General features: G+C 42.5%; 2 protein-coding genes across 5 annotated transcripts in view; one reads left to right on the forward strand and one right to left on the reverse strand.

Moving 5' to 3' along the window:
- The window catches only part of sema5ba (sema domain, seven thrombospondin repeats (type 1 and type 1-like), transmembrane domain (TM) and short cytoplasmic domain, (semaphorin) 5Ba), a 222,446-nt gene extending 214,814 nt beyond the window's left edge, over positions 1–7,632 (reverse strand). The window contains exon 1 of one of the 4 annotated variants that reach the window (XR_014869864.1): positions 7,304–7,630. The gene's annotated coding sequence lies outside the window, so the exon portion shown is untranslated. Of the gene's footprint in view, positions 1–7,303 lie in introns of all 4 variants that reach the window. The other 3 variants (XM_085135965.1, XM_085135963.1, XM_085135966.1) reach the window with 3 other exon arrangements.
- A 1,018-nt stretch (positions 7,633–8,650) lies between these two features.
- The window catches only part of pdia5 (protein disulfide isomerase family A, member 5), a 95,349-nt gene continuing 88,035 nt past the window's right edge, over positions 8,651–15,964 (forward strand). The window contains exon 1 of the mRNA XM_085135983.1: positions 8,651–8,781. Within this exon, the coding sequence (XP_084992109.1) occupies positions 8,716–8,781 (66 nt within the window). The 5' untranslated portion in view covers positions 8,651–8,715. The remainder of the gene's footprint in view (positions 8,782–15,964) is intronic.

Consider the following 15,964-nt stretch of genomic DNA (forward strand, 5'->3'; position numbering starts at 1 on the left):
TCCATTTGGAGAGATATAATCATTTCAGAGGGTAAAAATGAGCCTTAGTCTATTAGGAGAGATTTATAAAAGCTGCACACAATGGGTCTTTTTGAAGCAAAATACCTGAAGCCCTGAGATCCCTGAGAGGAATGTTGACGACTCGAAAGCAAAAGTATGAGTTTGATGAAGCCACTTAACAATATTTGAACACTTTATACAGATAAGTGTAGTTTTTATAGACTCCTAGTCGTATAATCTCCCCAGTTTTATGTTTAAAGTGTATGAATGAAAAATAGCAGCACTTCTATCGACCTCAACGTGATTTATTTATGCTTTGTGCATTCAGGCTTAGGTCAATTTCCATTGTATTTATATTTTGCTCCACATACCTGATTTTCTATACAGCAAAAGGTAGCAATCCAGATGCTTCCATAGAGGAATGGAAAATACATATTATCATGCTCAGGCTTTGCTTTTTTACCAGATCTCGGTTCAAAGAAACACCTACAGGAAAGCGCGCAGCAACTTTTCAGACAGTGCTCTTCAACGCCTACGTGGAAAGAAACAAGTGAAGGGGCTGTTGAGAAAGAATGGCGTTCATTCACTGCAGTAAAGTCACCTTGTAAGGCAGCTGAATTCTGGCACGATTCGACAGATCACGATCATGAGAGCTGCGGTTCAATCAGCAACATAAAGGGAAGTGCTCGCCTTCTTCTCCTGAGTGTTTAAGTAGATAGATGGTTCATCCAGTCACTTGACAAATGTCTTTTGGAAATGAAGATGATGTCAATTATACACAGTTTTGTTTTTGTCGCATAGACCTGGAATCACAAACGTCTTTCTGAAGCCCCTCAGGCTGCGACAGGTTTTACTTCTTTACACCTTTTGCGTAATTCGCCGATCTTATTCGATGACGTTTTGGTATGTGGTGTTAATCAAATGTCTCGTGCAATAATGTGCTAATTACTTGATGAAAAATGCTGTTCGTTTTCCAAACAGCTTACATGTAACCTATTTGGAAAACTGGTGACAACTTCCTAGCTGGTTCAGTGGCACGTCAGGTTACCAGTGAAGTAGAGACCTGCCATCTGTCGATTTAACAATATGCTTTCTGCATTGTATTAAAAAAGTCCAAATCCACTCTGAGTAATGCCAAAACAAGTGCTCTTACATACTCAATACCATCCGGAAGGTTTAAGCAATGGTAAATGTTAAATGGACTGGTTCTTATTTAGCGCTTTTCTACGATGAGCACTCAAAGTGTTTTATACAACTCGTTCATTCACCCAATCACACCCGTTCTCACAAGCACTTTTCTAGGTTTTCAGTGCTACCGAACTAACATTCACACTCCGATGGATGCATTGGAAAGCAACCTGGGGTTAGTATCTTGCCCGAGGATTTTTGCCATGCAGACTGGTGCAGACTTCCAGTTAGCAGGTGACCTGCTCTACTACCTGAGCTACAGCCACCCCATCAAATCAAACTACTCGCTTCAGCCAAAGAAATTCAGAAAGGAAATCATTGCCAAGTTTGTTTGTTTGTTTCAGTTTTTGAAGGTCAGCTTTTGTCCTTAAATCAAAGGTTATAACAGAGGCGGAAATGTGTACAGGTTTCAAAGCAAAAGCAAAATTGTGATTTAGGATTTCTTGACCTATTTCATGCGGACTGACTTGACTTGCAGGTGGAAGCTTGGTGCTTGGGGTTTTTGCAGAGGTACAGCATCCTGTTCTTTCTTCTTTGCAGCTATGACAAAGTCAAAGGTAAATATATGTGATTTTACCTTTGAACAATGGCCGGATCTGTTAATGATTTGTCGCTCAACTATGATTCCTCTGAGAGCAAAGAGACGAGATCCTTAAATTACTTTTCCAAATTACCATTTTTTTACAGAAAAACCCCCCAAACAAACACAAAAATCTGATCTATTCTATCTAAAAACTGCAGAAACAATCTCTTTGACTTGGAAGATTCAAGAAACTTCCACTATAAAAGACCTCTCCAGTGTCTTTAGAGTGAAAACAGACAACCTGAGAGCCCATCCATCTCACCGAGCCAGTGGTTCACAGTAGTATTAAAGCGGTGGAATGGGAACAATGTTCCCACCGTCCCCACAATGGGCTCAACACCCATCTTCCAAATCAGTCCTCTGGGTCACACCAAGCCTTGAATGAGCTCCCTTCCTAAAGCTTCTGGGGGTTTGAGCCGTGCATCCAGAGCATCAATGGAAATAGTGTTCCTCCCCCTCACAATAGTCAAATCAACTGTGGGAGTACTTTCTCCTCCTCTCGCTCCCCTTTTATTCCGGCTTTGCTCAGACCTCGCCGAAGCTGAACGGAGGAGGGATGGGAGAGAAAAGGCACATGCCTTCACGTCCGCTTCGCATGCACACAAAGAGAAAAATCAAATTGCTCAGACGTGTATGAGCGCACGCTCGCTCACGACGCGCGCTCTCGCACGCCTCGTCTAATGGCCAAGAGGGGTAACAATGAGAACGTGTGGAGAAAGACAGAAATCCCAGAATATTCTCACGTTGGGAAGAATGCACATCCAGTTTAAAAGCTGCCCTCCAAATGAGGAACAGAGTCGCCTTTATTCAAACCACACCTGTTATTAATTGGGTTTTTTATTATTAATTAATTATTAATTTTATTAACCAATTAATCCTTTTCATCTGGAAATTCTTAGAAAATGTGGAGGCTGTTCATCACTCGCTCCCCAAGACCAAAGTTTAAATGTTTCAGCCAACAAGCTAAGCTAGGAAAATAAGAAAAGAATAATCTGTTGCATGCTAATTTTAAACTCCAATAATCATTTAAAGCTTAAAAAAAAAATCAAGTTTCCCCTCCTGCTTGACAGGCTTTCCATTTTTATCTCTATTCTCCTTGTTTGTAAATAGCAGAGGAGGAAACAATGATGATAACGTTGCGCAGACGAATTGAGACTGTTGGGTCGCATCAAGCTTTAATTAGCAGGGTTGCAGACGGGGGGCAGAGAACGTTGCTGCCGTACCGGATTTCACAGACAACGAGGTTGTCTGTCAATACAGAGAAAGGCCAGGTTACAAACAGCCAGACAGCGTGAGCGAAGGCCACGCCAAGTACACTCTGCATTCAAAAACAATGAGATCCGGGGAGGCTGAGGGGACCCAGACAGACACTGTGGAATTATTCATTTCCACCCACCAGCTCAGACCGCTCGGCCTCCCTCTGCTGACGGCTCAAACTGTCTGCTTATTGCGAGTACACGTTCCTCCTCAAACCGAGTCTGTCATTAACAAAAGACTGAGCTAAAAAAAACCAGAGGCAGATTCTCATTGGGGTGCTGCTGCGGCGGTGAGGCAAAGTGCATCTGTCAAGCTGCAGTTTGTTTCTGACAGTAAAATTGGCCACAAAACACTCACATCAACCTCAAAAAAAGCAAAACAAAAAGCAAGAAACAAGCTTGAGCCAAAATTTGAATGTTTCTCTAAGTTGTCACATAGCTGAGGAATGATTTCATTTTGAATAAAATGAGGCTCTGGCCCTCAATCGAGCCTCGGTGTGTGTCTCCGTGTGTGTGAATGGAAAATGGCAACATTTATGTCAGCACTGTGGGACAACATAATCACATTCAGGTGACTAGGCAGCAGAGCTCTGTATTCTCAGTATAAAGACCACGGCGACTATCGAGGCGAGGGGCTGCTGCCTCAAATCATAGTGTCTGACGCTGTTATTTCAAATCTGGCGTTATATTAACATAACAGAGAGCAACAGACACTCCAATGTGGCTGCAGTGTTCTGAATATACAGAGCCACTTTAAGGCAGCGTCTCTCCATGTGTCTCTTCACACTCCTTGAAATATCTTAACAAAAAAAATGAAGAAAGGAAGAAAGAAAACAGCACGTCTTTTGGACCCTCTCGCTGCTTTTGGACAGCTTTGTTTTTCCTCAGTGCACCCTGACCTGATTACCATGTGAATCCTGCTCCAGAAGGCCACTTTAAAACTGTAAAAAATCTCTTTTCTTTACTTCCACATAGCAAGGACACACACATACACACACAAAGGGGTGCAAAATAAGGACCAACAGGCAGAATTGTGCACCCTTCCTGAAAGTGCAGACATGAGTTTTTGGTTTTGGGGGTGTTTTGTTTTGTTGGAACTCTCAAGTCAGGGTTCAAAAAAGACATAAGATGATAGAGTGCATAAATAAAGTGAGGTGTGGTTCACACGGGTGGCAGCAGATGTCCTGGACAGCTTGTTTGGCGTGCATGAGAAGTCAAACAGCTGAATGACAGACTAACAGCAGAGATATCGCTCTGTGAAAGCTGTCAGTTTCCACTCTCTACCTTGGTTTCTTGGATGGTGAAAACCTACACCTTGAAATGACAAAACAGTCTGTCAACAGCAAGAGTTATTGTTATTTTTATCCCTCAAGCTCCTTTTCCATCTTTGTACAACTGGAGCTATATGAAGGGTAACTGCGCGAGGAAAGTGGCGTCAAACCCGACACGATCACACTTCTTATCTGCATCCGTCTGTTATCGCTTTAGACGAGACGTGCTCACGGCAACACTCACGCACCTGCGATGGTCAGACCATATTGAGCACTTCATCCTCGTCAGGCGGAGGAGAGGACAGATCAAGTTCTCCGGGCATTAAACTTTCATATCTGTTCACCGCATCTCAAATGATGCCTGACAACAGAAACATCTCACTCGGCCCCGTCTAAATATGCATCATTAAAAATCTGATGAAAAGGCCGCCAGCTCGTCTATTCCACACCTATCATATTTGGTAATGGAAATGAATTATTTATGTCGCCATTAGATGCCATGGAGATACATGACCCCTGGATAACATTGGGAAAACAAAACACTTCCACACGCTGTAGCTACATGGAAAATGAGAAAGAAGGGGAAAGTGAACGTAGAGTAGTTCTAAGAGGATAGCTGGAGGGGGATAGGTTGCAGGGAGGTTAGTTTGGGATTTTTTTTTTTTGGATCTCTTTCTGCTTGGCAGGTCTGATTCTGCCCCACCAGGACCTGTCAAGAGCCCTCATAAATTCATCAAAGATGAAAACCTACTTTCCATTTGAATGGAGTGACCCAGGATACTAAAAACAGCTCTCCAAATAACAAAAGCGTTAATGATCCATATGACAAGCATCTGGACCTAACAAAACCTGTCAAATGGATGAATATCAATCAAAAGATGAGGGAGATATAGTAGTTTCACACATATTGATGAATGAACAAAAATAAAAGCAATAGTTATGCCAATGTGGGGTAGGGGGGGGGGGGGTTGGTGATCAGATGAGACGAAATAAGATGATGTGGCAAATTTATTCATCCCATATCTGGGAAATTCTTATGTTATGGCAGTTTAAGTGATCAATTATAACTGGATTGTGATGGGGTTGCTCCTTGTTAGTCCACAGAAAGGGAAGTGGGAAATTACCACTATGAAGCTGTCTTTAGTGGATTACTAATTGTAGCTAATTGAGGATATTAAATATGTTTTTTTCTTGTCTGCTGTATGGGGAAAAAACAAGCTGCATTAAAAAAGGATTATATCATCACCTTTGCCAAAACTCACACCAGCCATGGTGCATATTTGAGTGTTAATGAATAATACATTAATTTACAATGCTGAAGAAACTGGGGCTCAATAAAAACATAAAAAAGAAGCTACAGATGAATAGAGTGCAGCACCACAAAAGCTTCCAAGAGCCCAGTGATGATAGTCGCTGTTGCAGGAAAATAGCTTTCGGTTGAATAAGCTGTTTGATTAATTTGGTCGGGGGGAGGGGGGGGGGAATATAAGATTTGATATTTTAAGCCTTAAAATTTCCAGCCGCTAAATTTCTCTGAAAACTGTTCTCAGTGAACTGCCTCCAGATAAAAGTTTGTGCGTAAGCTTTTGACTGATTAAAACAAAAAGAAAAAACAATCAAGCAATACTTCATGAAAAAAGTCTCTTTGCGTGCTCATTTGACCAAACTTGTGTGCGTGCAGATTGTCTGTAACTCTACAGCAGACGTTACCTGGCAAAGGTGTCGCCACAGCTGCACAGTGCCGCTCAACACTGCCCTCTGTTGCTCTGCTACAACACGGTCCGCTTTGGAGCTCTTGACAAATCATTTCAGGATAATCAACTCAAATTTACGCTAAAAAAAATTGACCTATTTCTTTTATAATAGGGTATCTCTTTGTTCGAAATCCACAGCCTCAGGCGCTTTTTCCTGGACAGCTTTACAATTTAAACTATTACAAATCTGAAGTGTCTCTATCGGGGAGAAATGGAGAAGCTATTCATCCAAGTGACAAGCTCATGAATATTTTCTGAGTGTTCTCGTGCAGAATTAGCCTCACTAACGTTTCCTGGGATTGGAAAAGAACAAAACACCCGAAACGTTGTGCGCAAGGCTGCTCAACCCGTGCGTAAAAGCTGTTAATCTGTTATCGGAAGTGATGAGCAATGAGGTCATTATTGGCCGTCTTTAAGTCAGACAATAAAATTCACTTGCACATAGAAAAGACATTGTGGTCGATTTTACACCAAACGTCTGAACCGCCAAATTGGGTTACCGCGCACACAAATATTTAAAAAGAGAAATGCCGACTAGGCGCACAATCTCCCAAAAAATGCACTTTCCTTCCCAAGCATATCTCCTAACAACGGGAACAAGTTTCCCAACAAGGTTGCTTTTTAAGTCCACGTCTTGCCTCTTACCGGGACTACAGGACAGCGTGGAGCACAAAGTAAGTTTGAGGCAGTGCTAATGTGGCAGGCACAGCCAGCTCCTGCAGCCCACAAATGCGCCTCTGATCCTGGGATGAAACGTGAGTGGAAAGTAAAACTGGCGAGACATAAAGGAGCAGCTCTGAATAACACGCTATATCAACGGACAAATCACTTCGCCTCAAGCAGTTAAAGTGGGAAAAAGAGGATATCCGCAAAGTGTCTGACATTTAGGATAAAAACACAGCCCCACCGCTCAAACCCCGCTCTGATAGAAAAATGGTCCAGAGAGAAACGGACCCCCCAGCATGGCTGAATAAAGCTTTCGGGTAGCCAATCCATTAGTGATGGAGGGTCCCTTATTTATTTTATCTGTGCAGGTCAGCTAAGCTGCAGCAGGCTATTCTGCTGATTTGCCTTTAATATGAAGAAAAAAAAATCAAACACCTCAGTCAAAGTCGAACTGCAATCCATTTCGTAAATCTGAAGCGGGATACAAGCTGGAAACTGGTGCACAACACACCCAAAAAGTGCTTTGTATTAGTCCTCCCAGGTATTTTGCAGTGGAAAAGAAGGGAAAAGTGATTTTTCTTTTACCTTGTAAGATGTTTGTATTCCCTAAGTTGATGAGAATGCCAGGTAGAGATAAGGAGAGAATTACAGTCGCAGTTTTTAAGCTGTGGAGCCAGAATAGAGACGGGTTCTAGTCTTGTTTCCTCAGCCGCTGCGCGTTCCTCTCCGAGAGACCTGCAGCCGACAACTGCGCTCTCTCTTCTTTACCGTCGGACGATACCACCGGGTTGGGGGAGAGCGGGGAGGAGTGGAGGATTGGGGGTGGTGAGGAGGGTGGGGGGAGTAAGAGGCCGATTTGCAAGCGCAATCGGGAGGAACATACGCACGGACACCCCGGAGAGCAAGAAGAGTGTCGCAACACTGCCTCTGTCCAGTGCAGAAACAGCCGCACCGAGTTAAGAAAAGACCGAAGGGATTTTCTGTGAAAGGTTTGCCCTGCGTGTTGTTGTCTGGGATGCAACAGCAGCCTACCTGCCGTCGGGGTAACCGGGCAATAAAGGTCCACTGGGAATGTGAGTGTGTCCCTGCTTTGCAAGTAAACAGCGAAGCTTAAACAAGGAACACAAGTTCTGGTTATACACTTTTCTGTTTTGTTACCACTCTAGTCTATTTACATTCCACAAGCCTAAAATTTACAGGAAATTCTTAGCTATGCCCTAGGCCAATTACAATGGCAACAACCAATACATGCAAATAAAAACAAACAAACAAAACTTTTCAATTTGTTTACTACTGAATTTCAAGATGGCGATAATGATAACATCAGAGCAAGTCAAAGTCCATTCTAAAAACACGGTCATTCTATGCTGTAGATGTGTTTTCTTTAGTGTCAAAAAAGACTTGATGGGCACATCCGAAAGAAACATTTGTTTATAGATCATCACTGCTCTATTCTATTCTATTCTATTCTATTCTACTCTTCACTGACGTATATGGATTAAACTGGGTGTTTGATTGGCCCCTTTTTATCGTTATACAGTTTGTTATCACTGTACGCAATTTTCTATAATTCTCCACATCTATTCTTTTCTATTATATTTTATTCTATTCACCTTGCGCCAAACGTTGCTTAAATCAGATGTTGTGGAGCACATTTCATCAAGCCAATTTTCCATCAGGAGTGGAAGTCCAATTGATAAAGAGCTAATTAAGATCCTTTCAATCACAAGCCAATTTACTAATTAGCCCCTCGTGTAATTAATTGTCCTTCAATATGTCCGCATTAGTCCGATAACTACAGTTCTTACACTCGGTGATAACCTGTGTGTGTGTGTATGTGTGTGTGTTGGGGGGTGGGGGTAGCAGGTGCAATAGCTCCCCCATGACTTTTGCTGCCTCCCCCGCTCAGGACTACATTTCCCAATAACCCTTGCGCCCTGCTCAAGAATCCGTGGAAAAGCGAATGCGCCTGCGTATCCAGACGTGGCAACGGCATCATGGCCTCTTGGAATCGCTACGGGAGTCGGATGAGAGAGGCGAAAATGTTAACGTTGGTGTTGCTGGTGAGTCACACGAACCTCTTGTGTGTTTCATTTAAAGTGCGTCGCTGTGCTCCGGTTTGTGCCATCCCTCAATGCAGAAGAGAAATTATTATTATTTTTAAAATAAATCTAAATCGCTCCTCCTCTCCGCGTCTTCTAGCCTGTCCGTGCAGGAGGGAAGTTGACAGCCCTTGACTGAACTTGGTGCCCAGATTTAAGCAGCTAGTCATAATAATAAGGGGACACTGCGGTGTGTGTGGCGCAGGTATTATCACTGGATTTATTTATGTGGCTGCCCGCACTCAGCAGCGTCTGGCCGGCGGTCGCATGTGCACACACGGGGTCCCTCCCATGTTTCTAAGCCGTAAACCGTCCGGTAAAGTCCGGACAACCGGGGCTCCTCAGATAGCTTTCCTTTCTGTCACAGCTTATGCTGCACATGCCGCTTTTGTTGCACTCACCGTGTTAGTCTTACACTCCACGGTCGCAGCTCAGCAGCCCATTCATTTCCACTCTTACGTGGAACTGAAAGTTGCAAACTGAAGTGACTTGCACAGCGCGGGTCTGGCTGTTGACCACTGACTGGCAGTTGGGGAGCATGCAGCCCAAGTGCGCGTTGGAAGCAGGACAGTAGGCTGTGCAGTCTCCCTCCGTGTGGCGTGACGTGTCACAACTTATTCACGTGCCCTAATTTAATTGTATCAAACAGGAAATATGTTGACTCTTGTGAACTATAATTTAGGATAAGAAAACTCGTGATTCTAACTTGGTCTTGCTCGGTAAAAGGAGAGATCGTGGGGAAAATTGCCTGTGAATTTGTCACAGAACTCAATACCTTCGCAGAGCAGAGATGCCAAACTCATTTTACATTTTGGGCCACGTACAGCCCACTTTGATCTTAAGTGGGCCAGACCTGTGAAACTCCTCTGTCTGTCAGTGTGAAGAAGTTTAGCTACACATTTAATCCCCGAGATATTTTAACATAAGGAAAGGAAGAACTTTCAGCAGTACATCTCATGACGTGTTCATTGATAGATTGTCCTCTTCCTCCCACTGTCAGCCCATTGTAAAAGTCAAAGGTTTCTATTGTTGACAGTGGGAGAACAGGACATTGCTGTCATTTAATTGTTTGTCTATTAATTATTCACTTTGGTGTAGCATGAATGGAGGAGCTCAGTAGAAAAAGACATAAGAAACTACAGTTAAAAGTCTAAAAATGTATCCCCCTCCTTCACATTTTCCAAATCTGTCCAGTGGGCCAGATTGGAATCTTTAGCGGACTGATTCTGGCCCCAGGACTTTATGTTTGACACCCCTAGCATAGCGTAAGTGAATCTTTGGTGTTTCCATGCGATTAATGGTCTTAAATAAGCATTAACAGTAAGGACAGCCCTCCTATGTAGGTGTTCCTGGAGTCACACAGAGCTTTATGTCCGTGAAGTTTGCTGGGACACTCACGTGTGGAGCCCAAGGACAAATGAAGATTCTTCGCTCTGTAGACATAATTACATCCAAGACACACAACAGGGACACGGCTTCTAAAATGTTAGACTAAACAAAAGTGTGTTAAGATGTCAGATGTGCTGCTGTAACTGCTTAAACTTCAGGAAAAATCTACACTGATCTGCTCCAGTTGATTTTCCTATTGCAGAGAGATGATAAATGGAGGACAATAGCTCCCCGGAACTCTGGGAAGATATCTTAAATTAAATATAAGCCTGCAAAGTGTACCATAATAAAGAAGGTAAAGTGTGCGAGCACCCTTTAAACAGGTAATCGGTTCATTGTCTCAGCTCTAAAAAGCGAGCTAGCTCTGTAATGTGGAGCGACATTCGTGCCGCTTTAGACCACGGTTACTGATGCAGACCTTTTCCTGCTCCGCTTCCTGTTGTGAAGCAGCCTTTCGCACACAAGGGTGGTGATTGGGTGTGTGTGTGTGTGCAGTACACTCTGTATATATGCATTTGACAGTGATACTGTGTGACACGTTGGCACCGTGCCACAGCTCTTGGGAGTAAATAGTGACTGTGCTGTTCAAGCGCTTACTCTCTGCTGTAATTTTACAGCATTTACATCCACAGCAGAAACATGGAGTCAAGTTACTCAGCTGCTGTTAATTATTAAAACAGGACAAAAATCTAATTTCTTCAATTTTGACCTCTTCCAGCCCAATTCAATTTTATTTATATAGCACCAAATCACAACAAAAGTCGCCTCAATGGTGCTTCATGATACAGAGAAAAACCCAACAATCATATGACCCCCTATGAGCAGCACTTTGGCGACAGTGGGAAGGAAAAACTCCCTTTTAACAGGAAGAAACCTCCGGCAGAACCAGGCTCAGGGAGGGGCGGGGCCATCTGCTGCGACCGGTTGGGGTGAGAGAAGGAAGACAGGATAAATTTAAACTCCTTGAGTCTACTGGACCTCATCAGAACCGGCAGATTTCAATATATTCGGCCTGATAAGTGCTTTATGACGGCAGGTGAATCCAGCAGCAGCTTTGAAGGCTCCATCATCTGCCGGTAGAAGCAGACCAAGCTAGATGCCGGGCATCAACACTGATATGTGATATCATGAAAGGAAATGTGCAATTTATTGCTCAGGATGTTGGAGTTATTCCACAGTAGTTCCTGTGCTATGAGCCACTGGGATTTTCTCTTGGCTCTTGATAAAGCCTCTTTGGGTGTTAGGTAGCACTGTCGGGTGTTTGTAGGTGATTCTGTATGGGAGGTGATAAACCACTGCAGCAGTTAGAGGCCAGCTGTCTGGGTGGTAAAGGCCTGCCTGTCAAAACAATTTAATCCAAACACCCTTCGCTCACACACACTCAGACACACACCCCATATACACAATTAACTATCTGGATTGCTTGCCCATGGCTGGTAACTTTAAAATTATGTCTCCTTGTCAATGACGCACTTCTTTTTTTCAGAGCAGAAAAATCAATGTGTGGCCCTACCTTCTTTCACTGACATTTTGTTTACACATTTACAGAAATAGCAGCGTTAGCAGTAGCCATGGGGATGGAGGGGACTTTATTGATGTGTTCCCCGAAACACATTTTTGTGGTATTTGCAGTGTTGAACATGTGTTTTAGACATTAATTATATCCACACACTGTCATAAACACACTCTGAGAGCCATTAGCGATTGCTTGGTAAATTAATATATGTCGTAATACTTTACATGTTATTTCTGATTGCTGTTTATCTGAAGGAGATGGCCTGCTGGCAGTTTTTACTTGCAATAAAAAAAATGTATAGTCTTAAACTTAATAAAACACTAAAAATTGTGTCTTTCATGTGTGTTTTGAGCATGATAAATAATCGCTTGGTCCTGGATGGAAAAAGGAAAAGACTAAATTCAATTCAATTCAATTTTATTTATATAAATCACAACAAAAGTCGCCTCAAGGCGCTTCATAGATACAGAGAAAAACCCAACAATCATATGACCCCCTATGAGCAAGCACTTTGGCGACAGTGGGAAGGAAAAACTCCCTTTTAACAGGAAGAAACCTCCGGCAGAACCAGGCTCAGGGAGGGGCGGGGCCATCTGCTGCGACCGGTTGGGGTGAGAGAAGGAAGACAGGATAAAGACATGCTGTGGAAGAGAGACAGAGGTTAATAACAGATATGATTCAATGCAGAGAGGTCTGTTAATACATAGTGAGTGAGAAAGGTGACTGGAAAGGAAAAACTCAATGCATCATGGGAATCCCCGGCAGCCTACGTCTATTGCAGCATAACTAAGGGAGGATTCAGGGTCACCTGGTCCAGCCCTAACTGTATGCTTTAGCAAAAAGGAAAGTTTGAAGCCTAATCTTGAAAGTAGAGATAGTGTCTGTCTCCCAAATCCAGTTTGGATTCGGGAGACAGATAAATAAAAGAAACAAAATACTCTTCCCAGCTTTTCCTCATTCTTCTCCATTCATGGCAGTTTGACTAGAGATCGACACTGACCATCAACCACAGTATTATTTGTAGTCTAAATCTATCACGTGTAGAATCTTTAAGACGTTTCTCATAGGTCCTAAAAAGAGTTGGACAGTGATGAAGAGGAGTTTGGGAAGCTCCTTCCAGCTATAGCCTTTTTAGGTCATCAGTATTTGTGGGAGGTTTTAGTTGAACGGCCTTCCTGAGGACATGACGCAATATCTGGGTTAGTTTGAAGTCAGCACTGTGGATTGACCATTTGAAAACCTTTTATTCTGTTGTTGATTGGATTTGGTTCATTCTCTTGTTGCGTCACCAAACCTCTCCTAAGCTTCAGGGCATGAAAAAGGGCTCTGACATACTTCTGTAACTTTATTGAAACGGTTTAGCTTACATTGTTCTCTAAATAACTGCAGTCCACCCTCAGGTAGAAAAGCCTAATACCTTCCTAATATGAGGATTATGCATTTTGCTGAAGGTTCAGCATTTGCGTCATTGTCCCAGAAGTGTTGTAGAGCGTCCACTTGGCCTTTGCTAAACTTGTGACATGGCATGTGTTTCTTATGTTTGGAAGTTGTCGATGTATCTGTTGGTGTTTTGCTGTTAGTCTGGTTCTTTTTTAACCTCTTTCTGTATTTCATGGTGTCCTCTTGGTGTGATCTTTGCTGGTGCCCCCTCAGAAAGAGACGGAGAGTAGCAAGAAATCTGGTTCCCCCTATTTGCTGTCAGTTTGTGTTAATGTGTAATAGGGCTGCCACGATTAGTCGACTAGTCACGATTACGTCGACTATCAAAATCGTCGATGACTGATTTAATAGTCGACGCGTCGTTTGAAGCTTTGTAAGATCACAAAAGACGCAGGAATAAGTAGTAGGATTTAAGAGTGTAATAACGGACTGAAACAGAAGATGGCAGCACTGCATGTACAAGGATGCCAGCTGCCGTTAAACCCCGAAGAAGAAGAAGAAGAAGCTGTGTCCCAGAATTCATAGCGCAGCCCAGCTCAGTTTCCAACAATGGCGGCAGCTAGTTAGTTTTAATATTACTTTTATTATTCTTTCTGGGTCACATAATAAACGTTTAACATATTTTCAGGCGAGAATGTAGCTGTATAAACCTCAAATATCTGCTCAGTTTATCAAGACACCACATATTTTCAAAAAGCGCTCCGACGTTTTCGGAGACGTCTGTTACCCACTAGCTCGATAGCTAGCCGGGGGCTAGGCTAACTAGAGCCGTGAGAACACCGGACTCCCGCAAATCGTTTTCAAACCCACCGCCGTCTTTCGCTACTCAGGTTAAACATATATAAGTCACTTAGATAACTTAAAAATGTTGTTTGGCTTTTTTCAGTATTTTATTTGTTCCTGAGTAAATCGGTTTGGCTGATATTAAAGTTATAGTTTTTACACAGCTGAATAAACGTCAAGCAGACAGCTGATTATCAGAAGTGTGAGATGCTCGAGAATTTACTCCGGTGTCCTGTTATATTTTAGATAGCAAGGAGTTTATTAAACTTCACTGAAACAATCTGCAAATTTCATTAAAATTTAATAAACTATCATCTTGTCTTTATTTTTAGTTAGCACATACCTTAAACACTTAAAGCTGTAAGCTAATGATAGTTATATAAGAGCAGATGCTGCTGGTGCAATAAGCTGTACGTTTTACGTCCAATGGATGTTCTGATTAGTTGACTAATCGCAAAAATAATCGGTGACTAGTCGACTATCAAAATAATCGTTTGTGGCAGCCCTAATGTGTAAACTTTCTTATTTCTTTGGTAAAATGTGTTTGCCTATAATTTTAAATCACATGAAGATTGGCTTAAATTTTAGAAGTAATCAGTATAGAAATCCTGGTCATTCTAAAAGTTCACATCTACATGACTGCATTTAGTCATCAGTTATTATTAATATCTATGTGTCCTCCACTTCTCACCTTCAGCTTGTTCTAGCAGATGCCTGCCCTCCTGAGCCTGGTTCTGCCGGAGGTTTCTTCCTGTTAAAAGGGAGTTTTTCCTTCCCACTGTCACCCAGTGCCTGCTCACAGGGGTTCATCTGATTGTTGGGGTTCTCTGTGCATTATCTGTGCTTTACCTTACAATATAAGACAGCTGTTGTTGTGATTTGATGCTATACAAAATAAAATGAATATTTCTGCTAAAACGTTTGGTCAGTACCAGAAAAGCATTCATGCTTGATTTCACAGCACTGGCTCAGCAGTGTGTCAGTAGGCCAAACTTCTCTCGCGACGTCTGTCAGTGATAGCTGAAATGTGATAGTTGCAAAAGCGGTTAATTGATTGCTCCTCTGCTCATTTGAAAGCTAAGAGGCCTCTAAATCAGCACTCTGTGTGTGTTTGTGTGTTATCAGATGCTAAATAGCTTCCTTTACAATCAGCCAGTCCGCACACACCAACTACACCTGAATGGCTCATTAGTCATAGGAAACTCAAGGCAAGTGCTTGACAAACACTGGTGTGATTTGTGCTGATTCAGTACTGCCCCTAGAACTGGATGCCATTTATTAAGCAGATTTGTCAGAGCAGATGGAGGGTGTGGGCTTGCAGGCAGGGGCTAGGGCTCCTGCTGCTTGGTGTGCACCACATTTTTCTGCGGTGACGTGATGGGATATACCTTTTATGGCAGCGGAGGAAGGTAGTTGTATAACCTACTAATGGATTTCCTCTGCCTTCTGAGGCATATTCAGAGTTGTAATTAGTGATGATGAACGCATTTCAGGTAGATTACCTTCATGAGAATGGATGTTTCACATTTGTACGTGTTTAAGTGATTGCGCCCTTTTTGGTTTTGAGCTTGATGTTTTTTCTTTTTGTTTCACTTTTCTTCAGCTTGTCTTTTTTTGCTACAGTCCCAGCAGGAGAAACAGAGGTTGGAGATCACAGCACATTATTGCAATGGTTACTTTAAAGATGGGGAAACTGACAAATCTGTTGCCATGTAAATGCACAGAATTCCTGTTAACTACTTGCATCCAGAGTCCTCGTTTATTTGAAACGGGAATTAAAATAGTGACATAGTTGCAGCGGGAATGTGATTTAACTGCAAAATGACAATAGCGCTGGCCAGTCCCCTATTGAAAAGACTTTGCACACTGACTCATATTGATGACAATGTGTTGTCTGTGTTGATAAATTAGTTGGCAATTAGATGCAAACCATTGCCAATTAGGGCTGTGCGATATGACCAAAAACTCATATCCCGATATAAGAATTCTATCGATAACGATTTAAATCACAAGAAT

The sequence above is a fragment of the Neolamprologus multifasciatus genome, chromosome 16 (assembly GCF_963576455.1).
Source record: "Neolamprologus multifasciatus chromosome 16, fNeoMul1.2, whole genome shotgun sequence".
NCBI classification, from domain to species: Eukaryota; Metazoa; Chordata; class Actinopteri; order Cichliformes; family Cichlidae; genus Neolamprologus; species Neolamprologus multifasciatus.